This window comes from Lontra canadensis, unplaced genomic scaffold (genome assembly GCF_010015895.1).
Source record: "Lontra canadensis isolate GAN:19392208 unplaced genomic scaffold, GSC_riverotter_1.0 scaffold101, whole genome shotgun sequence".
In the NCBI taxonomy this organism is placed as follows: Eukaryota; Metazoa; Chordata; class Mammalia; order Carnivora; family Mustelidae; genus Lontra; species Lontra canadensis.
The window spans coordinates 2,292,086-2,316,903 of record NW_022631095.1 but is presented as its reverse complement, the minus strand read 5'-3'; the positions used below and the strand labels follow the sequence as shown (position 1 = coordinate 2,316,903).

Here is a 24,818-nt window from a genome sequence, read left to right as displayed (position 1 = left end):
AGCTTATCTTTCAATGGCATTAGTGGTCCTTTATTCCCTGTGCAGATATATATATTTATTTTCAAATAATCAATTCACTCATACTTCATATCCCTCTGTAGAGGGATTGAAAGATAAATAAGTTGTGACCTCTACCCTCAAGGACCTTAGAGTTTGATACTAAATGTATTATAAATCCCATTAAAGTTTCTATGAACAAAATAAAATAAAATAATTCTTACCGAGATTTAAGATGAGGACACATTCTAACTTAGGAATTAGGGAAAACTTCATGGAAAAGATACCATCTGAGTCAAAGCTTAATAATTAGTAGAATTTCAACAGGCAGAGAATAAGGTATTACTAAACAAAGTAACAGCACAACAAACCAAGGAAACAACTACATGGCATGTTTACCAGTGTACAAATGCCATAAGTACAAGGGCCATGTATGCTTTGCTAACAAATAGCTAGCCCAGCGATTAGCATATAGATTTTTAATAAATGTTTGTTAAAATAAATTCATGACCAAAATATCAAAGAACTTGGTCTTCAGATGCAGAAGAAATTTAATTTCATTTTATAGATACCAAGCAGTCTTCAGCTTGAGCATGCAATGAAATGAATGGAGATAATATTTTTATAAGGAAAAATGAGAAGATTCAAATAGGAAGGTCATAATGGATATTATTATGTTCAATCTTGGATTGAATTTAGAAGCCTAATGATCACCCACATACAAATGTATAAAAATTAGACAGAAATTTAAGCCTGTAGCATAAGAAAGATGTCAGGGCTACAGAATCTGATTTAAGATTCACTCCCATACATATGTGTGATACTTGAAACCACTGGAATGAATGACATATATAGAAAAAACTGAAAATAGAATCTTATAGAACATAAGAAAAGTATCTTTAGTATTTGCATAGCATACCTCAATTCACAGAATTGATATTCACCTCTTTTTCTACCACAGTTCCCAAACCTATCAGCTTGAGAATGTATTTCTTCATAGCAGGCAAATGGTGCATTTTCTGAACCTGCCAACATTAGAAATATATTTGGGTTAAAACTCCCTTCTTTTTTTTTTTATCTTAGTCCATTCCCTCATATATTATATGTTTGCTTTGCCTTCTGTACTCAGAAACTTCTCAGAAGTTTTCCTAGTGAGATTATAAGGAAAGAGAATTAAAGTGATAAGCAGTGCTCATGGTTATAACTCCTTTTGTTTCATTTTCAGTCATTTCCATCACAAAAGGTATCATGAAGGGTAAGAACAATTATAGAGGCATAAGCCATGAGAGTGGTCTCTGAAACAAGGCTATAGAGAGTTAATACAAGAAAACTATACTTACTTTCCTATGTTATGAATAGGAACTCATAAAAAGCCAGGTCTATAATAAAATCTCACTAAATAAACCTAACTGTATCTTCAGGAAGTCTAAAATGAAGGGAACAAAACTGCCAAATTATTAACAATTTTTTACTTCATTACTATATTTGGTTTTCATCACTGTGTAAACAATTATCAAAATCTTGGGAACTTAAAACAACATCCATTTATAATATCACACACGTGAGTTCTCTTTTTGCTCAAGAGTATCATAAGGCTAAATAAAATTATTGGCTGAGGCTGCAGTCTCATCAGAGGCTGAAGTCCTCTTCTGAGTTCATTGGTTGTTAGTAGAATTAAAGTTTTTAAAATAACCTTACCTTCCTTTTCTTACTATCTGCCAGAGATTGCTCTTGGCTTCTAGGAACTCCCCTCACATCCTAATCACATTGCCCTCTCACACATGGCAGTTTATTTCTTCCAAGCCATCAAGAGAATCTCTTTGACATCTCCCATCCTTTAAAGGGCTCACATGATTAGGTCATGCACACTCAGAATGATCTCCCTTTTGATTAACTCAAAGCTAATTATGGACCTTAATCTCATCTTGAAAATTCCTTTATCTTTACTATATACTATAATCACAGGAATGATATTCCATCACATATTCACTGGTTCTGCCCCAACTCAATGGGAGGGGATTATCCAAGGCCTGTACACTAGGAGAATCCTGACTTTGCATGGGACTACAAAAGACCTCAAATAGCCAAAGCAGTCTTGAAAAAGAAAAGCAAAGCAGGAGGCATCACAATTCTGGACTTCAAGTCATATTACAAAGTTGCAGTGATCAAAATAGGACGGTACTGGCACAAAAATAGATACATAGATCAATGGAACAGAATAGAACACCCAGACATGAACCCCCAATTAATCTTTGACAAACCAAGAAAGAATATCCATAGAAAAAAGACAGTCTCTTTAATAAATGATGCTAGGAAAACTGGATAGTAACATGGAAAGAATGAAACTAGACCACTTTCTTACACCCTACACAAAAATAAATTCGAAACGGATGAAAGATCTAAAGGTGAGACATGAACCATGAAAATTCTAGGGGGGATAATACAGTCAGTAACCTCTTTGACATCAACTGTAGCAATTTCATTCTAGATATATCCCCTCAAGGAAGGGAAACAAAGGCAAAAATAAACTATTGTGGCTACATCAAAATAAAAAGCTTCTGCACAGTGAAGGAAACAATCAATAAAACTAAAAGATAATCTATGGAATGGGAGAAGATATTTGCAAATGGCATATGTGATAAAGGGGTAGTATCCAAAACAGATAAAGAACTTAACACACTCAACACCCAAAATAATCCAATTAAAATGGTCAGAAGACATGAAGAGCCATTTTTCCAAAGACATACAGATGGTCAATGGACACATGAAAAGATGGTCAATATCACTCATCATCAGCGAAATACAAATCAAAACTAAAATAGAGTACCACCTCTCACCTGTAAGAATAGCTAAAATTAATAACACAGAAAATAGCAAATGTTGACAAGAATGTAGAGAAAGGGGAACCCTCTTGCTCTTTTGGTGGTAATGTAAATTGGTACAGCCATTCTGGAAAACAGTATGGAGGTTCCTTAAAAGGTTAAAATAGAACAATTCTAAGATCCAGCAATTACACTAGGTATCTACCCAAAAGCTACAAAAATACGGATTCAAAGGGACACATGCACCCTGATGTTTATAATAGCTAAATTATGGAAAGAGCTCAAATGTCCACTGACAGATGAATAAAGAAAATGAGGTATATATACACAATGGAATATTTCTCAGCCACAAAAAAAGAATGAGATCTTGGGACACCTCTGTGGCTCAATAGTTCAGTATCTACCTTCAGCTCAAGTTCCCTACCCTGCGGGGAGCCTGCTTCTCCCTCCCCAACTCCCCCTGCTTGTGTTTCCTCTCTTTGTCAAATAAAATCTTAAAAAAAAAAAAAAGGATTCAAGTTCTGAAATACAGTTTCTACTAAATGAATAAATTGCTTTTGCACCATCATAAATCTGAAAAATTGTTAAGTTGAACCATTGTAAGTTGGGGACTGTCTGTAGTCTGTGATTAAATACAATTCTTATATTGTCTCTCCAAATAGGACTGAATTATCCAATTTCTGATTTTTCTTGAACAATATCTTGGTGTTTAACAAGTCCTGAATTGGCATTCCTAACCTGGTACCTCCATTTACAAGTGAACCGATTAAACATTGTGAATACTTAGAAATAACATCACCTTTCCTAATGATATCTACACAGTCACCTTTGATGGACCAATGTTTTAAAATGGTGAAAAGAGAATTAGGAAACGGTAAAGAAAGAAAAAGAATGGGGGGGGGTATGTAATTAATGAAAGCAGGTAAACAAGAGAAACCCAAACCCCTTGATCATAAAAGAAAACAGAGAAGGATTAGATGGGAATTCACAGTGGCTAAATAAACATCATCTTAATTCTCGTTAACAATCCATTGAAGTAGATATTGTTTATTTTTATAGATGAGGTAGCTCTGTTTATTAGCAAGTTTAATTTTAGAGAAAGTAACTGTGCTAGGCAGAATTCTTTTTTAAAGTTTTTATTTAAATTTCATTTAGTTAACATACAGTGTAATATTAGCTTCAGGTGTACAATATAGTGATTTAAAACTTCCATACAACACCTAGTGCTCATCACAAGTGCACTCCTTAATCTCCAACACCTATTTAACTCATATTTCCACCCACCTCCCTTCTGGTAACCATCAGTTTGTCCTCTATAGGTAAGGATCCATTTCTTGGTTTGCTTCTTTCTCTTTTTCCCCCTTTGCTCATTAATCTTTTCCTGGGCTAAGTGGTAGGATACTCACTTGTGATGCTGGGCAGCAGCAGCAAGTCACAATTCCTAGTCACCCACACAATTGTAAGTGTAAACAACCAATACAATTACAACCATTCTGTACACATATAAGAATTCTATTTTTATAGTATTCAAAAATTATATGAGATATTCAACACTTTATTACAAAATGGGCTTTGTGTTAGGTGACTTTTCCCTATTATAGGCTCATGAAATGTTCTTTCTGAGGACCTCCAAGAGAATGCAGGCTAAACTATGATATTGAGTAGGTTAAGTGTATTAAATCCTTGGTTTATCAAGATATAACCCCATCATAATTTGAGAGAGATCTGTAGTCAGATAAATTCTGTTGAAAGTGGGTGTTCTTCATCTAGCCTATTTTTTTATTAGTCCATCTATTGCATCTAAAGTTATCAATGAACTTTATTATTAATTTCTCTCTTAAATACCCTCTTTCATTAGTGTTAGGAACTTTCTCTAAGATCAGTGTGGGTTTTCTAGGGTGAGATGGAAACACCAACAGGGCAACACTTTGCAAATGTGAAGTCGCATGTCAAAATGTTCCCTTGTATTCAGTATACTGACCAAATCTACTAAGAGAATCTTCCTTCCATAGTCCAAATAGTGTATTTAGGTTCCCTGTATTCTATTACCAAACGCCATGAAGTACAATTAAATAGTGAATTCACTGGCATAGATACTTGTGCATGGCTGGTACTAGGGCAGTAAATGTGAATTTGGGATAATTATTGCAAATAATTTAGGCAATCCTCATAAATACCATTGGGCATTAGGAAGTTTGAGGTTATAATACTTGACAACTGTTAGAGACTACTAGCTTATGTTTCCAGTTGGATGGCTACCCATCTCAACGAGAATAAACAGAGCCACTGAAATGTTAGCTAAAATTTTAGCTTTCATAATCTGATATCTGACTCAACTTCATCTTGTGACTAACAGGCATCCACAGTTTAACATATCCTAAAATCAAATTCTGATTTACCCCTAGATTTCCTCATTTCAGTTTTTAGGACTATTAGTCAACCAGATGTTCAGGCCAAAGCAGAAATCATCCTTGATTTTCTTTCTTCTCCTCACTACCTGCTTCTACCACCAAATCTAAGTCTTATTGACACTATTTCCTAAATACAGCCAGAGTATGATCACGTCTCACCTACTCAATGGCCCCAAGTCTAGCCTGAGTGATCATCAATTTCTCTTCTAATATTCTATAAAAGCCTCCTAATTGACTCCCTATCTCCCTTCTCCACTGTAGTACATTCTGCATACCATAAATCAGAGTCATATTTTTAACAAATAAAAAATAAAAATCATGTATCGGTCTCTGACTTAAGTAACTCAAATGGCTTCTTATTCACACCAAGGATAAAATCCAGTTTTCTTACCATAATCTTTACTCAGCTTGGTTCATCACAATTCAGCAACACTGTCCTTTTTGTGTTTACTGCCTGAACCCTTCACTGGACTATAACTTCCATAACAATAGAATTTTTTTTTGTCTTGTCCATCATTGGTTTTCTAGTGCTAGAAGAGTAGTGCCATGCCCAATTAAGGTAATAGATAAATATTTATTGAGTGAATGAAAAAATCAACACCTTGGGTAACTATACCCCATAATCTTTCTTCCTTATGAGTTTGACATCCAAAACCAAGACCTCCAACATGAATTATACCTATCCTATTTGAGGCAAAAGAGATTTTTAGAGATTGATATTTGAAACAAACTTCTTAGTGATATCTTCTAAATTATGTTTCCAATGTCAAACACACTAATTTCATTATATTTTCTGTTTTGTGGTCCTCTAAATATTTTTATTGAAAGAAGCAATATAAATCCTACATTTTTCAAAGAATTTGCAGATAGAACTAATTAAATTTTCCACAAATGGATGAGAGGGGAGAGTAGAAATCTTTTCCTCATGGCTTCTAAAACAGTCTTAAAAGGCATGTAAGATAAGTAAGCATAAACTTACTGAATCTGAAGCCCCTTGACCTATAATGCTTTTCTATCTCCAATAAACTATAGATCACTATTGTACACCAGCTGAAATGATGGAGAAATATCATTTCTAGTAAATCCAAAAAATTCATTTAAAAAATGAGACTATGAACAGAAGAATAATGGAATAAAACTTATTACACTATGACTGGAAGAAGAAATATAGGTAATTTATCTTTCTTTCTCTTGTTTTCATTTACGTTTACCCTCCAGCTTCCTTTTGCTATTCCATTAGGCCCATCTTTCTCCATATGGTCAAAAGCATAGCTCCCAAAAACTCTAGAGCTTTACATTTGATAGTCTGGTGTCCTTAGAGGGAACTTTCTCTTGGCTTAACTGTCTAGAAGTTCCAGAAAAGAGATTTAGAACTCCCTCAACTCTCTTAACATGAGTCAGATGCTCACCTTAACACGGACTAACTGTATCAAGATTGGAAAGTGTTGCAATTGGACCAGGCCTGATTAGGTACCCACTGTAGTATAATCAAATATGAATAAAGGTATTAATAAGACCATATTGTACTAATAGGATATTTCCCACAGTAACCATGTGGATATTGGATGGTTCCTGGAAAGTGGTACTAAGAAAATCCTAATGGAGATCTCTACAGAAAAAGATGAATCTAGAAGTTTACTGTGGAATCTTGCTTATCATCAATAGAACAGTTCATGACATTTTGATCCATACTAATCTCTGTCTTCTCTATATAAACTTTGGCACTCCAGACAAAACATCACTAATAGGAAGAGTATCCTGCTACCATAACTTCTAATGGCTAATGCTGAGCTAAAAAGAAAGGAAACATAACACAGAAACTGGCAATTGCCCCCAATATCCATTCCTTTTTTTTCGTTTAGTAATAGAAGTTTTTTATTATTAGCAGGGCAACAAACACCAAGCTAAAAAAAAAAAAAAAGGATTTCTCAGACTCTCTTGCAACCAGATGTGGTTACGTGACTAGGTTCTAGCTGTCGGAAAATCAGCAGACATTATCTACCCAAAACATCAAGTTAATGTCAGTAAATAAAAGGTAGTTACAGTTTCATTTCCTCTTTCCTTGATTCCGTAGGCTGGTATAAAGATTTTGTACAGGAAACTATTTTCTACCAGAGACACAAGGTATGGCTGAGCAAGAAGAAAGACGACAGATTCTTGGAAAATGCCATAGAGCCAAGTTGTTGAGATGTCTTTAACAACATACCTACCTCTGGAATATTATATGAGAAAGAAAAAAAATTTTTCAACCACTGTACTTGTGTAATAACAATTTACTTTATTCTTTAACCAATAAAGGAAATTGCCACTGTGGTAAACCAAAACACTTTAGGAATGAGTGTCCCATACAAAATACACTATACCAGATGCCACAGTTTACTAGTAACAGGAAGATCAGATTGATCCATAAACAGTTCCAAACTGAGCCAGTATTTGAGGACCAGTGGGAGCTCAGGTAGCCAGCTAAACCTATGTAAATATATTTCAGAAACTGGGGAGCTTGCAATACTGAGTTAAGTGAGCTCAGCTATTAACATGAGCAATCTTACAGATACTTTATAAGCTAATCTATTACATTCATGAGATCACACATACTCAGTTGAATGACCACTTTGAATACTTGTTTTCCATCATATAAGTCCTGAAACTTCTTATTGATCTTATTCTCACCTTTATAAATTCTACCATAGCACCATTTCTGTTTCTAAGACAACTTCATTTTATCTCAGACAAATGCACAAGTACTATCACAAGTACTATCAGTAGCAGTCAATAGCACAAGTACTATCAAAACAGTCCCTGTCTTCCTTCTATGAGTCATACCAATCAGTGTACCACTTACAAAGTTTTCTTGGGGCATCATCTGAACTCAAAATGTTTGACAGGTTTTGAGTCTAGGAGTTTGAGGTAAAACATTAGTTAAATGAATTAACTCCCTCTTAATACTAACATTTAGAAAGTAATTTATGATAAAGTATTTCTGAGGCCTTGATTTCTCTTATTAAGATTATCTTATACATTTTATCAAGAAATGAACTAAGGGGGCACCTGGTGGCTCAGTGGGTTAAAGCCTCTGCCTTCGGCTCAGGTCATGATCCCAGAGTCCTGGGATTGGGCCCCACATCGGGCTCTCTGCTCAGCAAGGAGCCTGCTTCCTCCTCTCTCTCTGCCTGCTTCTCTGCCTACTTGTGATCTCTGCCTGTCAAATAAATAAATAAAATCTTAAAAAAAAAGAAAGAAAGAAATGAACTAAGAAGATCTAGTAAGCTAAGGACATACATTTACCTCTCTTCCATTTAAAAAAAATTCTACTGAGGAAGAATGAGGTCAGCCAGATGGCAAAGTAAGAATGCCAGCTTTTATCCCTTCACAAAAAGAAAAAAAAAAAAAGAAGATGGTTATCTACAAATGAAAATAGCCCTGGAAGAGCTCAAGAGTACCATTTAAGAACTACAGCTATATGGGGAACCAAAAAAAAAGAAAAGGAGAATAACTGAACAAAAAGAATTATTGGGGAGATCAAATTAATGGAGACACCTGGAAACAACTAGAACAAAGATGCATGGGAGTTATCAGTAACATGCAACAGATGCCACTATAGAACCTAGTGGCCTGCTCTTCAGAAGACACTGGCAGATTTTACCACTGGGGACCTCAACAATCCCCATGACAGCCATAGACATCCCACACCTTTCGCAATAGAGAGCCCAGTGTTTACCTGGAGCTCCAGAAAGACACTGGTAGTTTTTGCCACTGAGGTAATCAACAGCCATCACCACTGCTGACCCTCCAGATAAGGAGACCTCACTATGCCTCACTCAGAAAAAGCTAATGTTCTGCTGTCCCAGAATCAGGGCTGCCACACATCTTTCCAAACATTTGGAAATGTGTTTCCAGACCCCAGAACTATAGCTACTCCACATGCACCCACATTTTAGACACAAGAGCGACTGTCCCTGTGTGCTACTCAAATAGACCCTGGGTCCACTGTTGCTCAGTGAGCACATGCTTTCCAGTCCCTGCCCCCATGAATCCTCCAGGAACACCTATACCTGAAGCAGCAGAGCCACTGACACTCCAGCTAGCCATGGCCCCAGACCTTGACATGCTTTCACTCTGTAAGTGCTCCAGCCTCAGCCCTATCACTACTACATAGGCATTGTGCATCAGACACCATTTGCCACTGCTACCATCACCACCACCATCACCTCACTGAAGAGCCCAACAACCTTGCCACAGCTCTGGCCATCTAAGGACTCCTGCAATTTTTGCTGACACTGACCTCAGCTGAAGAAGTTGCATAGAGACTGTGCCACAGGGCCTGCCCTGGAGCTGTAATCTCTACATTCCACTGAAAGAATGCCCCCCAACACACTCATCCACAAGTAAAGGTATTTCCCTATCAAAACTAGTCCATAAAGTCTGGAAGACAATACTACTCTATCAAATATGCAGAAAATGCAAAGATACAAGAAACACAAAATATCCAGGAATTTGTTGACATTTGCACCATTAAAATATCCTATAGTTTGTCAAGTGCTTTTTCTGCATCTAATGAGTCATATGATTTCTACCCATTGTTTCTTTAAATAAGCTTTCTATCCCCTTCTCTTTTCCTATGGCCCTTGTTTCTTTTGATGGTATGCCATGGATCACACAGGTCTTCTTTATTCTTTTTCACTTTTTTGTTTGTTTTTCTCTCATTGGATAATTTCAGATTATCCAATTATTCTACTCACAGATTTTTTTTCTTCTGTTTGATCAGCTCTGCTGTTGATGCTCTCCATTGCATTTCCCTTTTCACTCACTGTATTCTCCAGCTCTGGAATTTCATTTGATTCCCTTCAATGATTTCTGTTACACTTCTCATTTTGAGGGTGCCTGGGTGGCTCAGTTGGTTGAGCATCTGACTCTCAATTTCAGCTTGGGTCATAATCTCAGAGTCATAGGGTTGAGCCCTACATCAGGCTCTGTGCTCAGCAGGCAGTCTGCTTGAGACTCCCTCTCTCTATTTCCCTCTGCCCCTCCCTCTGCTCGCACTCTCTCTCTCTCTCTCACATAAATAAAATCTTCAAAATACTTCTCATTTTGTTCAGTGTTATTTCATTTGTCTCTCTGTGTTTTCTTGTAGCTCACTGAACTTCCTTAAAACAATTATTCTGAATTAAGTTCAATGAGCAAGATAAACTGTTTTTATGAAATACCTTCCATCAGCTCTCCTAGGGATTCTGAGGCTTTTTCAGACATGCTCCACCTTCTTGCTCCCTTTTGTAGCAGAATTATTAAGCACATAGGACTTCTCCCAATCCTGTAACACACCAGGCTGAGTGCTGACAGACTGCCTTTTGCTTTTACATGTCTGGCACTAAAGCTCTCCAAATGCATCCAGTTTGTTGTTGTTGTTGTTGTTACATCCAGTTTGTTGTTGTTGTTTTCCAGAGATGGGCTAGAACTTCTCTTCTGGAAAACTGGACTTCCATAAATCTCTCTCATCAGGGTGATTGTCTAAGATAGTATTTTCCAAACACTGCTAGACTATGACCCTGAGGCATCAAACAAGTTCACAAGCCACTTCAGGGTCCACAGCAGCATCCATAGCTGGTCCCTATATGCTTATTATCCAATGCACAGGTGGGTGAGGCTCCTTCCAAGTCTCTTGGCATATGGTGGTAGGTCCCATAGCTTCCACAAACACTCTCCCACAAAGGTTCATGGATGAATGCCAATTGTTGTTGTTGAGGGGGGAAACAGTGAAGGACATTTTATCAAATACTTAGTGAAAAGATAATGTTCTCAGAAAATAGAATGGAATGGGCCACCTTGGTGGCTCAGTTGGTTAAGTGTCCAACTGCTGATTTCAGCTCAGGTCATGATCTCAGGGTCCTGCAGTGGAGCCCTGCACGGGCTCCATGCTCAGCAGAGAATCTACTTGTCCCTCTCCCTCCCACTTTGCAACTCCCCACTGCTCGTGCACTCTCTCCTTCTCTCAAATAAATAAGTAAATAAAATCTTTAAAAACAAAAAGCAAAAAAAGAAAATAGAAGGGAATTTTTTTACACATTTTATGAGTCTAATAACATAATTCTCATACTGAAATCTGACAAAAACATCTACAAAAAAGATTATACCTCATCAACACAGACAAAAATCCTTAGCAAAATATTAATAAATCAAATCCAAGAATATAGAAAACAATAATACCTAATAAATAATTGGTTTTATTCTAGAAATGTAGGGATTTTCTTTACCCCCTGTAAAATCAATGAATATAATCTGCCATATTAACAGACTATTAGAAAAATATACTCATCTCAATAAATATGGGGTAAATGTTTGAAAATATTGAACACCCATTTATGGAAAAACTGAAAGAGAAGGGAATTACCTCAACCATATAAAGCACATTCAGGAAAAACCCATGGCTAACATCATACAAGTAACATTATACTTATTAACTAAGTATAATACTTAATGCTTTCCACTCCAAATCACTAAAACACGTGGACGTTTTACTATTCCTTACTACTTTATTCAACATTAACCCTGTACAGCAGAATGAGGAAAGGAAAAGAAGTATATGGCATACATGCTGAAAAATAAAAAATAAGACATTCTTTATTCTCAAAAGATATGAGTGTGTGCTTGTGTGTGTGTGTGTCGTAAAATGCAAGGTCAACAAAAACCACTAGAAGAACTAGTAATCTAAGTACTACAGACCGTTAACAAATTCCAATGATCTCTGTGAAAGGCAAATTTTTAGTTTAAAAAAAATAATAACAACCATTTTGCTTCTAGCAGTAAATTTCATATCACCTTTGTTCATCTTTATCAGCATTTGTGTAGGACAGAATAACTCTGAAATCCCTGAATACTTGCTTGGTTCAGGCACATATACACAATGTGTTGCAAAATTTGTTTTTACAATGATTCATTCTGAGGAAGTGCTCTGAATTCTTATTATATAATATTTTTGTCATTTAACAATTCTGTACCTACAATTCTGTACAGTTCCATGTTCTCTGGTGACTAGTTAGAGTAAGACTTCTCTATACCTATTCGGAGTCATTTTGTTTATTTCACTACATCAGATCACAGATAAAAGATTAAGATACAAAAAGCAATTATATTTCTACTTAGTAGCAACAAACAACTGGAAAACCAAGTTTCATGAAAGCAATACTAGTTTATAACAGCACCAAAACCCAAAACATAGTTAGGAATAATATAAAGATTTTAAAAAAATGTTCACTATAAACTAAAAAACATTTTTTTAAAAACATATTCATGGTCTGCAAGCCACTATATTGTTGTCAATAATCCAGAATTCATCTATAAATTTAATACAACCTTAATTAAAATCCTAAATGGCATTTCTTTTTTAGAAATTGGCAAGCGAATATTAAAGTTTAAATGGAGATGAAAAGGATTCAGAAAATCCAAAGCAATATTGAAAATAATAAACAAAGTTGAATAATTTACATTACCTGGTTTTAAATCTTATCATAAGTTATGGTAATCAACAACATAAGGATAGATAGACCTTTGAAGCAGAAGAGAATCCAGAAATGGAACTCTCTTACATTCTCAATTGATTTTTTTAACAAAGATATCAAATCAATTGAATGAAAAAGTCTTTATTAAAAATGATGATAGAACAATTGCAAAGCTATTGGGGAAAGATTAATCTCAATCCTTATCTCATGCTCTATACAAAAATTAATTTGATTTAAAAGAAAAGTTAAATCAAAACATTTTAGAGAAGCATAGAAAAATAATGTGCATGACCTTAGAGTAGGCACATATTTTTTAAAAATAAATATGAAAGAAAAATATTTCATTTTTTAGGCGAGATGGTGGACGAGTACGGGACCCCATTTCAACCAATTCCCTGAATTTAGTTGGATAACTACCAAACCATTCTGAACACCCACGAAATCAGTTTGGATCTAAGAATATATATCTGGATCTCTACAAGCAGATAAGCACTGCTTTTTGCAAGGATTGGAAGTGCACAGTCATGAATCTGCCGGGAGTTATCAGAAGATAAACCTACTCCTCACTCCTCACTGTGTGAGGATCCCAAGGCCCTGAGGTGAAGACCTGAGCTGAAATCAGATGCTTAACTGACTGAGTCATCCAGGTGCTTTAGGTTGTTCTTTTTCTAGTTCTGATAAGTGTAAGATTAAATTGCTTGAGATTTTTCTTGCTTCTTCTCTTAGAACTGCTTTTGCTGGATCCCAAAGGTTTTGGACTATTGTGTTTCATTTTCATTTGTTTCCCTGTATTTTTTTATTTTATTTTTTATTAAGTTTTTTTAATTTTCATTCCAGTATAGTAAACTTAGTGTTATATTAGTTTCAGATGTACAATTTACTGATTCAACAATTCTACACATAATTACTCAGTGTTCATCATGGTAAGTGTATTCTTAATCCCCTTCACCTATTTCACCCATCCACCACCTATCTCCCCTCTGATATGCTTTATTTTAAATAAGAGCCCCAGGGAGGGAGACAAATCATAAGGGACTCTTAATCTCAGGAAACAAACTGAGGGTGGCTGGAGGGGGTAGTGGGAGGGATGGGGTGGCTGGGTAATGGGACTCTAGGGAGGGTATGTGCAATGGTGAGTGCTGTGAATTGTATAAGACTGATGAATCTCAGACCTGTACGCCTGAAAAAATAATACATTATATGTTAATTTAAAAAAGAACCCTGTTATTTTTTTTCCTACAAGAACATTTTTTGCTTGAAGCATACTTCAGAATATGTGAAGTATATATATAAAAAGCATTCATCCAAAAAAAGCAGAATACAGATTTTTTTCAAGTACATACAGAAGAATCCCCTGGTCATGTCACCATGTAAAAGAGACATAACAATGGGCACCAGAGTTCTGAGATCAAGTCCCACAACTGGCTCCCTGCTTTGCAGGAAGTCTGCTTCTCCCTCTGCCCCTCACCCTGTTGGTGCTCTCTCTCATTTGTTCTCTCTCTCTCAAATGAATAAATAAAATATTTTTTTAAAAGAAATAAGTATTTAAAATTAAGATGACTGAAATCATATTAAGTATATTTCTCAACCACAATAGTACAAAACTAAAAAAGCAAAACTAAAACACAGTCAAAAAATCTACCAAAAAAAAAAGCAAAACTAAAACACAGTCAAAAAATCTACAATGTAAATACTAAATATTGAATATATAAATATTAAACAACACACTGCTGCACAAGCAATAGGCCAAATAAGGAAACTGTAAATCAAAATAGTCTCAAAAGAGACTAGAGAAGAAAACACAATATTTTAAACATATGGGATGGAGCAAAAACAGATGTTAGAGTGAAATTTATGCTATAAATGCTTGTATTAAGAAAAAATTTTTAGAAGTGCCTTTTTTCTAGGTATGTCACCTGAGGTAAGAGAAATAAAGGGGAAAAAAATTTTCAAAATAAAAATCTGTATAATGAAGGAAATAACCAACAAAACTAAAAGGCAACTGAATGGGAGAAGATATCTGCAAATGATATGTCTGATAAAGAGTTAGTATCCAAAATATATAAAGAACTTATCCAACTCAAAACCCCAAAAAACAAATAATCCAATTTTTAAAATGGGCAGAAGACATAAACAGACATTTCTCCAAAAAAGACATGCAGATGGCAAACAGACACATGAAAAGATGCTCAACATCACTCATCATCAGGAAAATGCAAATCAAAACTACAATGAGATATCACCCTACACCTGCCAGAAAGACTAAAATCAACAACACAAGAATCAGTGGGTATTGGTGAGGATGTGGAGATAAAGGAACTCCCATGAACGGATGGTAAGAGTGTAAGCTGGAGCAAACACTCTGGAAAACAGTATAGAGATTCCTGAATCTCTTAGGATCCTTAGAATCCAGCAATCACACTACTGGGTATTTACCAAAGAATACAAAAACATTAATTCAAAAGGATACATGTACCCTTATGTTTATAGCAGCATTATTTACAATAGCCAAGATATGGAAGCAGCCTAAGGGTCCATCAATTAATGAATAGATAAAGAAGTAGTGGTGTGTGTGTTTGTGTGTGTGTGTGTGTGTGTGTGTGTGTGTGTGTAATGGAATATTATTCAGCCATAAAAAAGAATGAATCTTGCCATTTGCATAGCATGGATAGAGCAAGTTATTATAATGCTATAAGTCAGTCAGAAAAAGACATATAATTTCACTCATATGTAGAATTTAAGAAACAAAACAATTGAGCAAAGGGAAACAGAATACAGAGGCAAATCAAGAAACAGTCAATTATAGAGGACAAACTAGATGTTTACTAGAGGGGTGGTGAGTGGGGGAGTGAATGAAATAGGTGATAGGGATTAACTAGTGCATTTCTCATGGTGAGCATTGGGTGTTGTATGGAATTGCTGAATCACTACATTGTATACCTGAAACTAACATAACACTGTATGCTAACTATAATGGAATTAAAATAAAAAATAAAAATAAAAGACAAAAATGCAATAGAGAACTTCAACAGCAGAATCAAGCAAAGAAAAGAAACAATATGCAAATTGGAAGACATGTTCAGGCACAGGGGAAAAAGAAAAAGAATGAAGTCCTACAGGATTATGAGATACCAACATATGAATCAATATATGCATTACTGCAGTCACATTAAAAGAAAAAGAATGAGGCAGAAAGCTTATTTAAGGAAAAGGAGCTGAAAAATTCCCAAATCTTAGAAGACAAATGGATATCTAGGTTCACAAAAGTCAAAGGATCCAAAATAGGATCAACCAAGACAACACTAAACAGATTCACATTATAAACAAATTATCAGAAGTCAAGGAAAAAGAGAATTTGAAAGAAGGCAAGGAAAAGTGGCTACTCATATACAATGGAACCTCCACAAAACTATGAGTGGATTTTTTTAGCAGAAACCTTGTAGGCTAGGATGGAGTGGATGATATAAGTGAAGTTCAAAAAAATCTGCCAACCAAGAAGTACTGTATTCAGAAAAACTGCCTTTTAAAAAAATAAAGAAAGTCTTTCTCAGATAAACACAAAATGAAGTTTATCACAACTATATCTGCCTTCAAGAAATGCTAAAGGGAGTTCCTCAAATTAAAATGAAAACACACTACACAGCAATGAAAAAGCATAAGAAAATGTAAATCTCAATGGTCAAGGATATAAAGCTGTGATGATGATATATAAATTACTTTTAACCTAATATAACAGTTAAAATATAAAAATTTGTTTATATTTTGAATACACAATATAAACAGAAGCAATTCTGACTAAAATAGCACAAAGTATGTGGAGGAGAAGTAAAAGTATAGATTTTTAGGGCGCTTGGGTGGCTCAGTGGGTTAAGCCTCTGCTTTTGGCTCAGGTCATGATCTCAGGGTCCTGGGATCGAGTACCGCATCGGGCTCTCTGCTCAGCAGGGAGCCTGCTTCTCCATCTCTCTCTGCCTGCCTCTCTGCCTACTTGTGATCTCCATCTGTCAAATAAATAAATAAAATCTTAAAAAAAAAAAAAACAAAACTCCGTAACAAAAATCCAAACAATCTGATTTAGGAATGAGCAAAGGAAGAGAATAGACTATTTTCAAAGACATAAATATAAACAAAGGTACATGAAAATATGTTTAATATATCACTAATACCAAAGAAATGCAAACCAAAACCACAGTAAGATAATTCCTTACATCTATTAGAATGGCTTTCACCAAAAACTGAAAAAATAACAAATATTGGCGAAAATATGGGGAAAATGAAACACTTATGCACTGTTGGTGGAAATGTAAATTGGCATAGCCAATACCCATATGAATAGCAGTATGAAGTTCCCTTTAAAAGTTAAAAGTAGAACTACTATATGATCCAGCAATCCCATTTCTAATCCACTTCATATCCACAGGAAATGAATACAAGATCTTGAATAGAAATCTGCATCCTCATGTTTGTATCATTTTTCACAACAGGCAAGATACAGAATCAGTGTCTGTCAATGAATGGATTGGTAAAGAAAATGTAGTATTTATATAAAGTAACATTTTATTCAGTCATGAGGAAGAAGGAAATCCTTCCATTTACGCCAACACGGATAAACCTGTGGGCATTGTGTTAAGTGAAATAAGTTAGACAAGGAAAGACAAACGTTCTATAGCGTTGCTTATGTGTGAAATCACCAAAAAAAAAAAAAAAAAAGAAAAGAAAACAAAAACTGAACTCAAGTAAACAAAGCATACATAGCCTGTGATTACCAAGGCTGGTAGATGGGGGAAAGGGAGAGATGTTTGTCAAAGGGTACCAATTTCGAGTTACAAGATGATTTAAGTTCTGGGATTCTATGGTACAACATGATGATTATACTTAATAATACTGTATTATATACCTGAAAGTTACTAGGAGAAAAGATTTTAAATACTCTCACCACGAAAAGAAATGTTAATTATAGCACACAATGGAGGTGTTAGCTAACAATATGGTGGTAATCATTGTGCATTGTGCAATATATAACCATACCAAATCATGTTATATACCTTAAAATGACACAATGTTATAGGTCAATTACATCTCAATAAAGCTGCAGAAGGTGGTAAGGGTCAAGATAAATATAAACTTAAGACCTAAAACTGTTAAATTACAAGAAAATAGGGGGAAAGCTCTTGAATATTGGTCTGAGAAATAGTACATTAGATATGGCATGAGAGAACAGACAACAAAAACAAAAATAGACAAGTGAGACTGCATCAAACTTAAAGACTTCCTTTTAAAAATATATATATTTATTTATTTTTAGAGAGAAAGAGGGAGAGCAAGGGAAGAGGAGGGGCAAAAGGAGAAAATCTTTCAAGCCCACTCCCCACTGAGCAGGGAGCTGGACCTGAGACTCATGAGACCCTGACCTAAGCTAAAACCAAGAGTCAGACGCTCAGCCAACTGAGCCACCCAGGGGCCCCCAAACTAAAAAAAACTTAATAAAGGAAACAATCAACAGAGTGAAAATGAGACCTATCTGCTAACCACGCATCTGATAAGGGGTTAAACTACAAAATATGTAATAACTCATGCAACTCAAGAGCAAAAACAAATAATGAGATTTTAAAAACCAAAAGACCTGAATAGACATTTCTCAAAAGAAGATATACAAATGACCACCAGATTTATGACAAGATGTTCAGCATCACTGATCATGAGAAAAATGTAAATCAAAACCACAACTTACACCTTTTAGGATAGCTATTATCCCAAAAAGATAAAAAATAACAAGTGCTAGCAAGGATGTAGAGAAAGGGAAACTTTGTACACTGTTGCAGGGAATGAGATTGGCACACTCATTATGGAAAACTGTATATAGACTCCTCAAAAATTAAAAATGAACTACATTATGATTAAGCAATTTCATTTCTTGGTATATATATGTAACTAATACGTTAACTACCATGATTGTGGCAATTATTTCACAAAATATCAAAACAATTCATTTATCTTTAATATGTATTTTTCTTTGTCAGTTATACCTTAATAAAGTTTGAAAAATAAAAACATAGATGTTAAATAGAATAAAGAATTTAAATATAAACATTGGAGTGCATATGACCCTTCTTTTCGCGACATCTGTATCTTTGGGGTAAATACCCAGTAGTGCTGAGTCATAGGGTAGCTCACAATGAATCATGGAACACTATATCGAAACTAATGATTTACTGTATGGTGACTAACAGAACACAATAAAAAAATTTAAATATATATTTAAATATATAGATAGAATTTAACTTATGCATACATACATATGTATTAATTATATTTTATATATTATAATTATATATGTGTACATATGCACATTGTTATAAGTATATTTTAATGTAATATGCACATTATATACAATTATATATTATATACATATATATACAATTATATAATTATATATATATAATTTGTCTTGGTAATGTTAATAAAAATACAAAGTACCAACTATGTAGATTTTACAAAACAATATTACCTTTTCCAAATGTGATCTCACAACGTGCATTTGTATCCTGGCAGCCTCCATCATAACACAGATATCTGTTTCTACATAAACGTCCATTCTTTATAGTTACATCATATGGACATTCTGGTGACCCTCCATCACAAAATTCAGCAATATCACATTCACGATGTCTTGCTTCCCTACATTGAACACCTCGTCTTTCAATCTAATAGAAATTAAAATATAAAAAATAAAGCATTACACTTAAGATTGTTGTATTTCTCATTATTTATTTCAAAATTGTTCTATTTCAAAATTAATTCTATTTATAGTTTAATGATCTATTTATTCATTAATGTCTATTAGTACCTTCTTTGTATAAAGCATTATGCTTATCATATTGAAAAAATTATATGTTATCAGCTACAACAGGAAATAAGCATATGCACATGGAAAAGTATAACATAAATATGATGAGATGATTGCCAAAGTTCTGTTTGCATTTCAGTGCAAGGGAGGAAAAATCACTTTTAGCTTGAGATAATTATTTCTTGGGTGAAAGCAATAAAATTCAGACAATTTCTAAATAAAATATACTTATTCAAAGCATAGTTTGTAAGTATGGAATATTTGTAATTCTGTGACAAATGTGACACATAAATAACAGAATAAACAGAGGAAAACCAAAGGGTAAAGAGGCAGTTCTTAGAGAAGAAAACTCAATCATAACTGTTCTCCTGAGTTATCCTGTAGTTAATTAACACTTTCATATACAGAATCTGAAAATGTACATAAACCATCTTAAAGGGACATCTATCTCATACATCTTAATTGATGATTCCCAGGTGACAATAAAAAGATCACAGACGTAAGAATGTAACCACATGATAAGATTCTAGAAAAAAAATAACAAAATTGCATTAGTCAAGGATAGTCAAGAACACAGAACCCATGGTAGGTAGTTCAATAGAGGGATCGTCATATGACAAATCTGTTACAAATATATTGCAGGAGCTGAAAAGGAAAACAGGAAAAGAGTCAACATCTTCAACATATAAACTAGTATGTGATCTTTCAATTAAATGATCTTTAAATAAATAATAAGTTTGTAGTTTGAACTTTGTGCTAACATAGCATTTACGAAGTGCTATTCTAGTAAGTTTCATTATTTATACATTTATGGGAGATTGTTGTGTCTTTCAATTACATACTACAGATACCTACCACAACCAGTAACAATATTTTTATTTCTAAAAATATAAATAATGGATAGAATAAATAAAAACTCCATTTTAAGGGAGATCTTCTGTATTAAAAACTGTACAATAGCTCTCAACCAAGGCTTAAGAACAACAGCATAAAGTTAGGCAGAATAATTGCATAAGAAGAAAACCTGAACATCCAAGTAATCTTCACAAAATCAGAAATCTGATTGTGAATTTAGTATATTTTTCTTTATCTGAAATTTCACCTTTTTTTGCTTTAATTTAAATTCCAGCTTCTTAACATACAGTATAATATTAGTTTCAGAAAGTTCATTTATTTTTATTTACAGCTATAGGTCTAAGTGATTTAAAGTATTAAGACATGATTCATTACATACTTGGAAGATATTAATAAACTTAAATCTTACTTGACAGTCCCTGCAGCATAATCCTGCAGCACACTGTGATCCTGGTTTCAGCATACAAGTGAGAGGATTACAACAGCTAGCAGGTCCACATTGCTATGAATTAATGGAATGCACAAGTAAAAGTACATCATGATAATAATATAAACTTTGGCAAGAACTATATTTACTGGGCTTATTTTTTGAGTTTTAGGGAAAAATATTAATGCTGTCAATATTTATAGCTCTGTATCTCTAAATAATTAGAATACTAAAGTAAGACTTTCACTTCAAATCAAAACAGAGTAACCAGTACCAAGAAACTCTTACCCAACTAGAAAACTAGGAAAAATATATGAAACAACTTTTTTTTTTTTTTTCCAGAAATTAGAGAATAGTGAGAGAGAACAGAATGGTGGTTAATAGTGTCTGGACGGTGGGGGAAAAGGGGAGATACTGTTCAAAATGTACAAATTTTCAGGGTGCCTGGGTGGCTCAGTGGGTTAAGGCCTCTGCCTTTGGCTCGGGTTGTGATCCCCAGGTCCTGGGATCAAGCCCCGCTTTGGGCTCTCTGCTCGGCCAAGAGCCTGCTTTCCCTTCTCTCTCTGCCTGCTTCTCTGCCTACTTGTGATCTCTGTCAAGTGAATAAATAAAATCTTTTTTTTAAAAAAAGGTACAAATTTTCATTTAAGAATGAATTAGTCTTCAGGATCCACTGTAAAACATGATGACTATAGTTAACAGTACTGTATCATACACTTGAAATTTGCTAAGAGGATAGATAAAGTGTCCTCACCACATACAAAAAAAAAAGGGGGGGAACTTGTGAAGGATAGGTTAATCAGTTTGATTGTAGTAATCATTTCAGAAGTTATACATATATCAAAATATTATGTCAAACACCTTAAAAATAAAATTTGTATTTGTCAGTCATACTTCAGTAATGCTGGAGGTGGGGAAAGGTATATAGAGTTTATGCCTACTGCAAAGTCAGAATGTCCCCAAAATTTCCCTCACTACTTACACCAAACACAAGTTCAATGGATTTCCAAAACAACTCTAAGGTAATCTACTAGAAGGACTACAGAACTCATTGAAAGCTGTTATATTCATAGTTATGGTTTATTATATGGAAATGATGCAAATTAAAATTAGCCAAGAGAAAAAAGCAACCCAGGAAAGGCTCATACTGCCTTCACCCCAGGAATTACATACATAATACTCTCCCAAATTGATGTATGAAATTCCTGACTTATGCTATGTGGCCAGTATTACTCTAATACCAAACCCAGAGACATTACAAAAAAGGAAATTACAGACCACTATCTCTCATAATCATTCAAACGCCAGTTTATTCATCATATTGACAGGCTGAAGAAGAAAAACCATATGACCATAACAACTGATGTAGAAAAAGAACTTGACAAAATCCAATACTCACTTAATGAATCATACAAAATATTAGCAAACTAGGAGTAAAAGGAAACTTCCTAAATTTAATAGTGAACATATAGAGAAAAACCTACAGCTAATATCATATATATGATGAGAAACTATAAGTTTTTCCCCTGAGATCAGGAACAAGACAAGGAAAGTCTTCACAACTCCTTTCAACATCTTACTGTAAGTTCTAGTTAATGCGGTAAGACAAGAAAATGAAATTAAAAATATATAGGTTGAGAAAGAAGAAAAAAAAACTTGTTTCTTCCATAGATTCCATGACTGACTATGTAAAGAAAATCCCAAATGACTGAACAAAAACAATAAATAAATAAATAAATAAATAACTCCTGGACTAATAATTTATTATAGCAAGATTGCTGGATACAAAGTTAATATACAAAAGTCAATTCTTGGGGCACCTGGGTGTTTTAGTTGGTTAAGTGTCTACCTTCAGTTCAGGTCATGATCCCGGGGTTCTAGAATCAAGTCCTGCATCAGGCTACCTGCTCAGCAGGGAGTCTGCTTCTCCCTCTCCCTCTGCAGCTCCCCCCTGCTTGTGCTCATGCTCACATACTCTTTGTCAAATAAATAAAATCTTAAAAAAAAAAAAAGTCAATTGTTTCCCTGTATACTGACAATGAAAAATGGGAATTTGAATTAAAAAACATGATGCCATCCAATGGAAAAAAGACAGCCTCTTCAATAAATGGTGTTGGGAAAACTGGACAGCCACATGCAGAAAGATGAAATTGGACCATTTCCTTACACCACACACGAAAATAGACTCAAATGGATGAAGGACCTCAATGTGAGAAAGGAATCCATCAACATCCTTGAGGAGAACACAGGCAGCAACCTCTTCGACCTCAGCCACACCAACATCTTCCTAGGAACATCGCCAAAGGCAAGGGAAGCAAGGGCAAAAATGAACTACTGGGATTTTATCAAGATCAAAAGCTTTTGCACAGCAAAGGAAACAGTTCACAAAACCAAAAGACAACTGACAGAATGGGAGAAGATATTTGCAAATGACATATCAGATAAAGGGCTAGTGTCCAAAATCTATAAAGAACTTAGCAAACTCAACACCCAAAGAACAAAGAATCCAATCAAGAAATGGGCAGAAGACATGAACAGACATTTCTGCAAAGAAGACATCCAGATGGCCAACAGACACATGAAAAAGTGCTCCATATCACTCGGCATCAGGGAAATACAAATCAAAACCACAATGAGATATCACCTCACACCAGTCAGAATGGCTAAAATTAACAAGTCCGGAAATGACAGATGCTGGCGAGGATGCGGAGAAAGGGGAACCCTCCTACACTGTTGGTGGGAATGCAAGCTGGTGCAATCACTCTGGAAAACAGCATGGAGGTTCCTCAAAATGTTGAAAATAGAACTACCCTATGACCCAGCAATTGCACTACTGGGTATTTACCCTAAAGATACAAACGTAGTGGTCCGAAGGGGCACGTGCACCCGAATGTTTATAGCAGCAATGTCTACAATAGCCAAACTATGGAAAGAACCTGGATGTCCATCAACAGACGAATGGATAAAGAAGATGTGGTATATATACACAATGGAATACTATGCAGCCATCAAAAGAAATGAAATCTTGCCATTTGTGACAACGTGGATGGAACTAGAGGGTATCATGCTTAGCGAAATAAGTCAATCGGAGAAAGACAACTGTCATATGACCTCCCTGATATGAGGGAGAGGAGATGCAACATGGGGGTTAAGGGGGTAGGAGAAGAGTAAATGAAGCAAGATGGGATTGGGAGGGAGACAAACCATAAGTGACTCTCAATCTCACAAAACAAACTGAGGGTTGATGGGGGGAGGGGGGTTGGGGGAGTGGGGTTATGGACATTGGGGAGGGTATGTGCTATGGTGAGTGCTGTGAAGTGTGTAAACCTGGCGATTCACAGACCTGTACCCCTGGGGATAAAAATATATGTTTATAAAAAATAAAATAAATAAATAAATAAATAAATAAATAGGAAAAAAAACATGATGCCATTTATATTAGCATCAAAGTAATGAAGTATTTGGGAATAATTCTAACAAACTATTATAGAATCTGTATGAGAAAAACTATAAAACTCTGATGAAAGAAATCAAAGAAGGCATAAATAAATGGAGAGATATTCCATGTTCATGTATAGGAAGTCTCAATAGCGTTAAGATGTCAGTTCTTCCCAATTTTATCTAGAGATTTAACGCAATTTCAATAAAAATCCCAGCAAGTTATTTTGTTGATATTGACAAACTCAATCTAAAGTTTATATGGTGATGCAAAAAAAAAAAAAATGCAGAATAGTACATAAATCTGAAGAGAAGGAAAGAAGAAGAAAAAGGAGGTGGAGAAGGAAAAAATGAGGAAGAAAACCGAAAAACTGACAACACCCAAATTCAAAACTTACTATGAACTATAATGACAGTTAGTATTCACAAAAGAATAAACAAAGAGACCACTGGAACAAAATAAAAACCCCAGAAACAGACCAACACAGATAATAAATCTTTAACAATGGAGTAAATACAGCTCAATGG

General features: G+C 34.8%; 1 protein-coding gene across 1 annotated transcript in view; it reads right to left on the bottom strand.

Annotated features, from left to right (window-relative positions):
• The window catches only part of ADAM32 (ADAM metallopeptidase domain 32), a 185,621-nt gene that overhangs the window by 57,506 nt on the left and 103,297 nt on the right, over positions 1-24,818 (bottom strand). The window contains exons 13-15 of the mRNA XM_032838058.1: positions 20,835-20,927; positions 19,232-19,427; positions 917-1,022 (exon numbers count right to left, since the gene is read on the bottom strand). Coding sequence (XP_032693949.1) covers positions 917-1,022; positions 19,232-19,427; positions 20,835-20,927 — 395 coding nt within the window. The remainder of the gene's footprint in view (positions 1-916; positions 1,023-19,231; positions 19,428-20,834; positions 20,928-24,818) is intronic.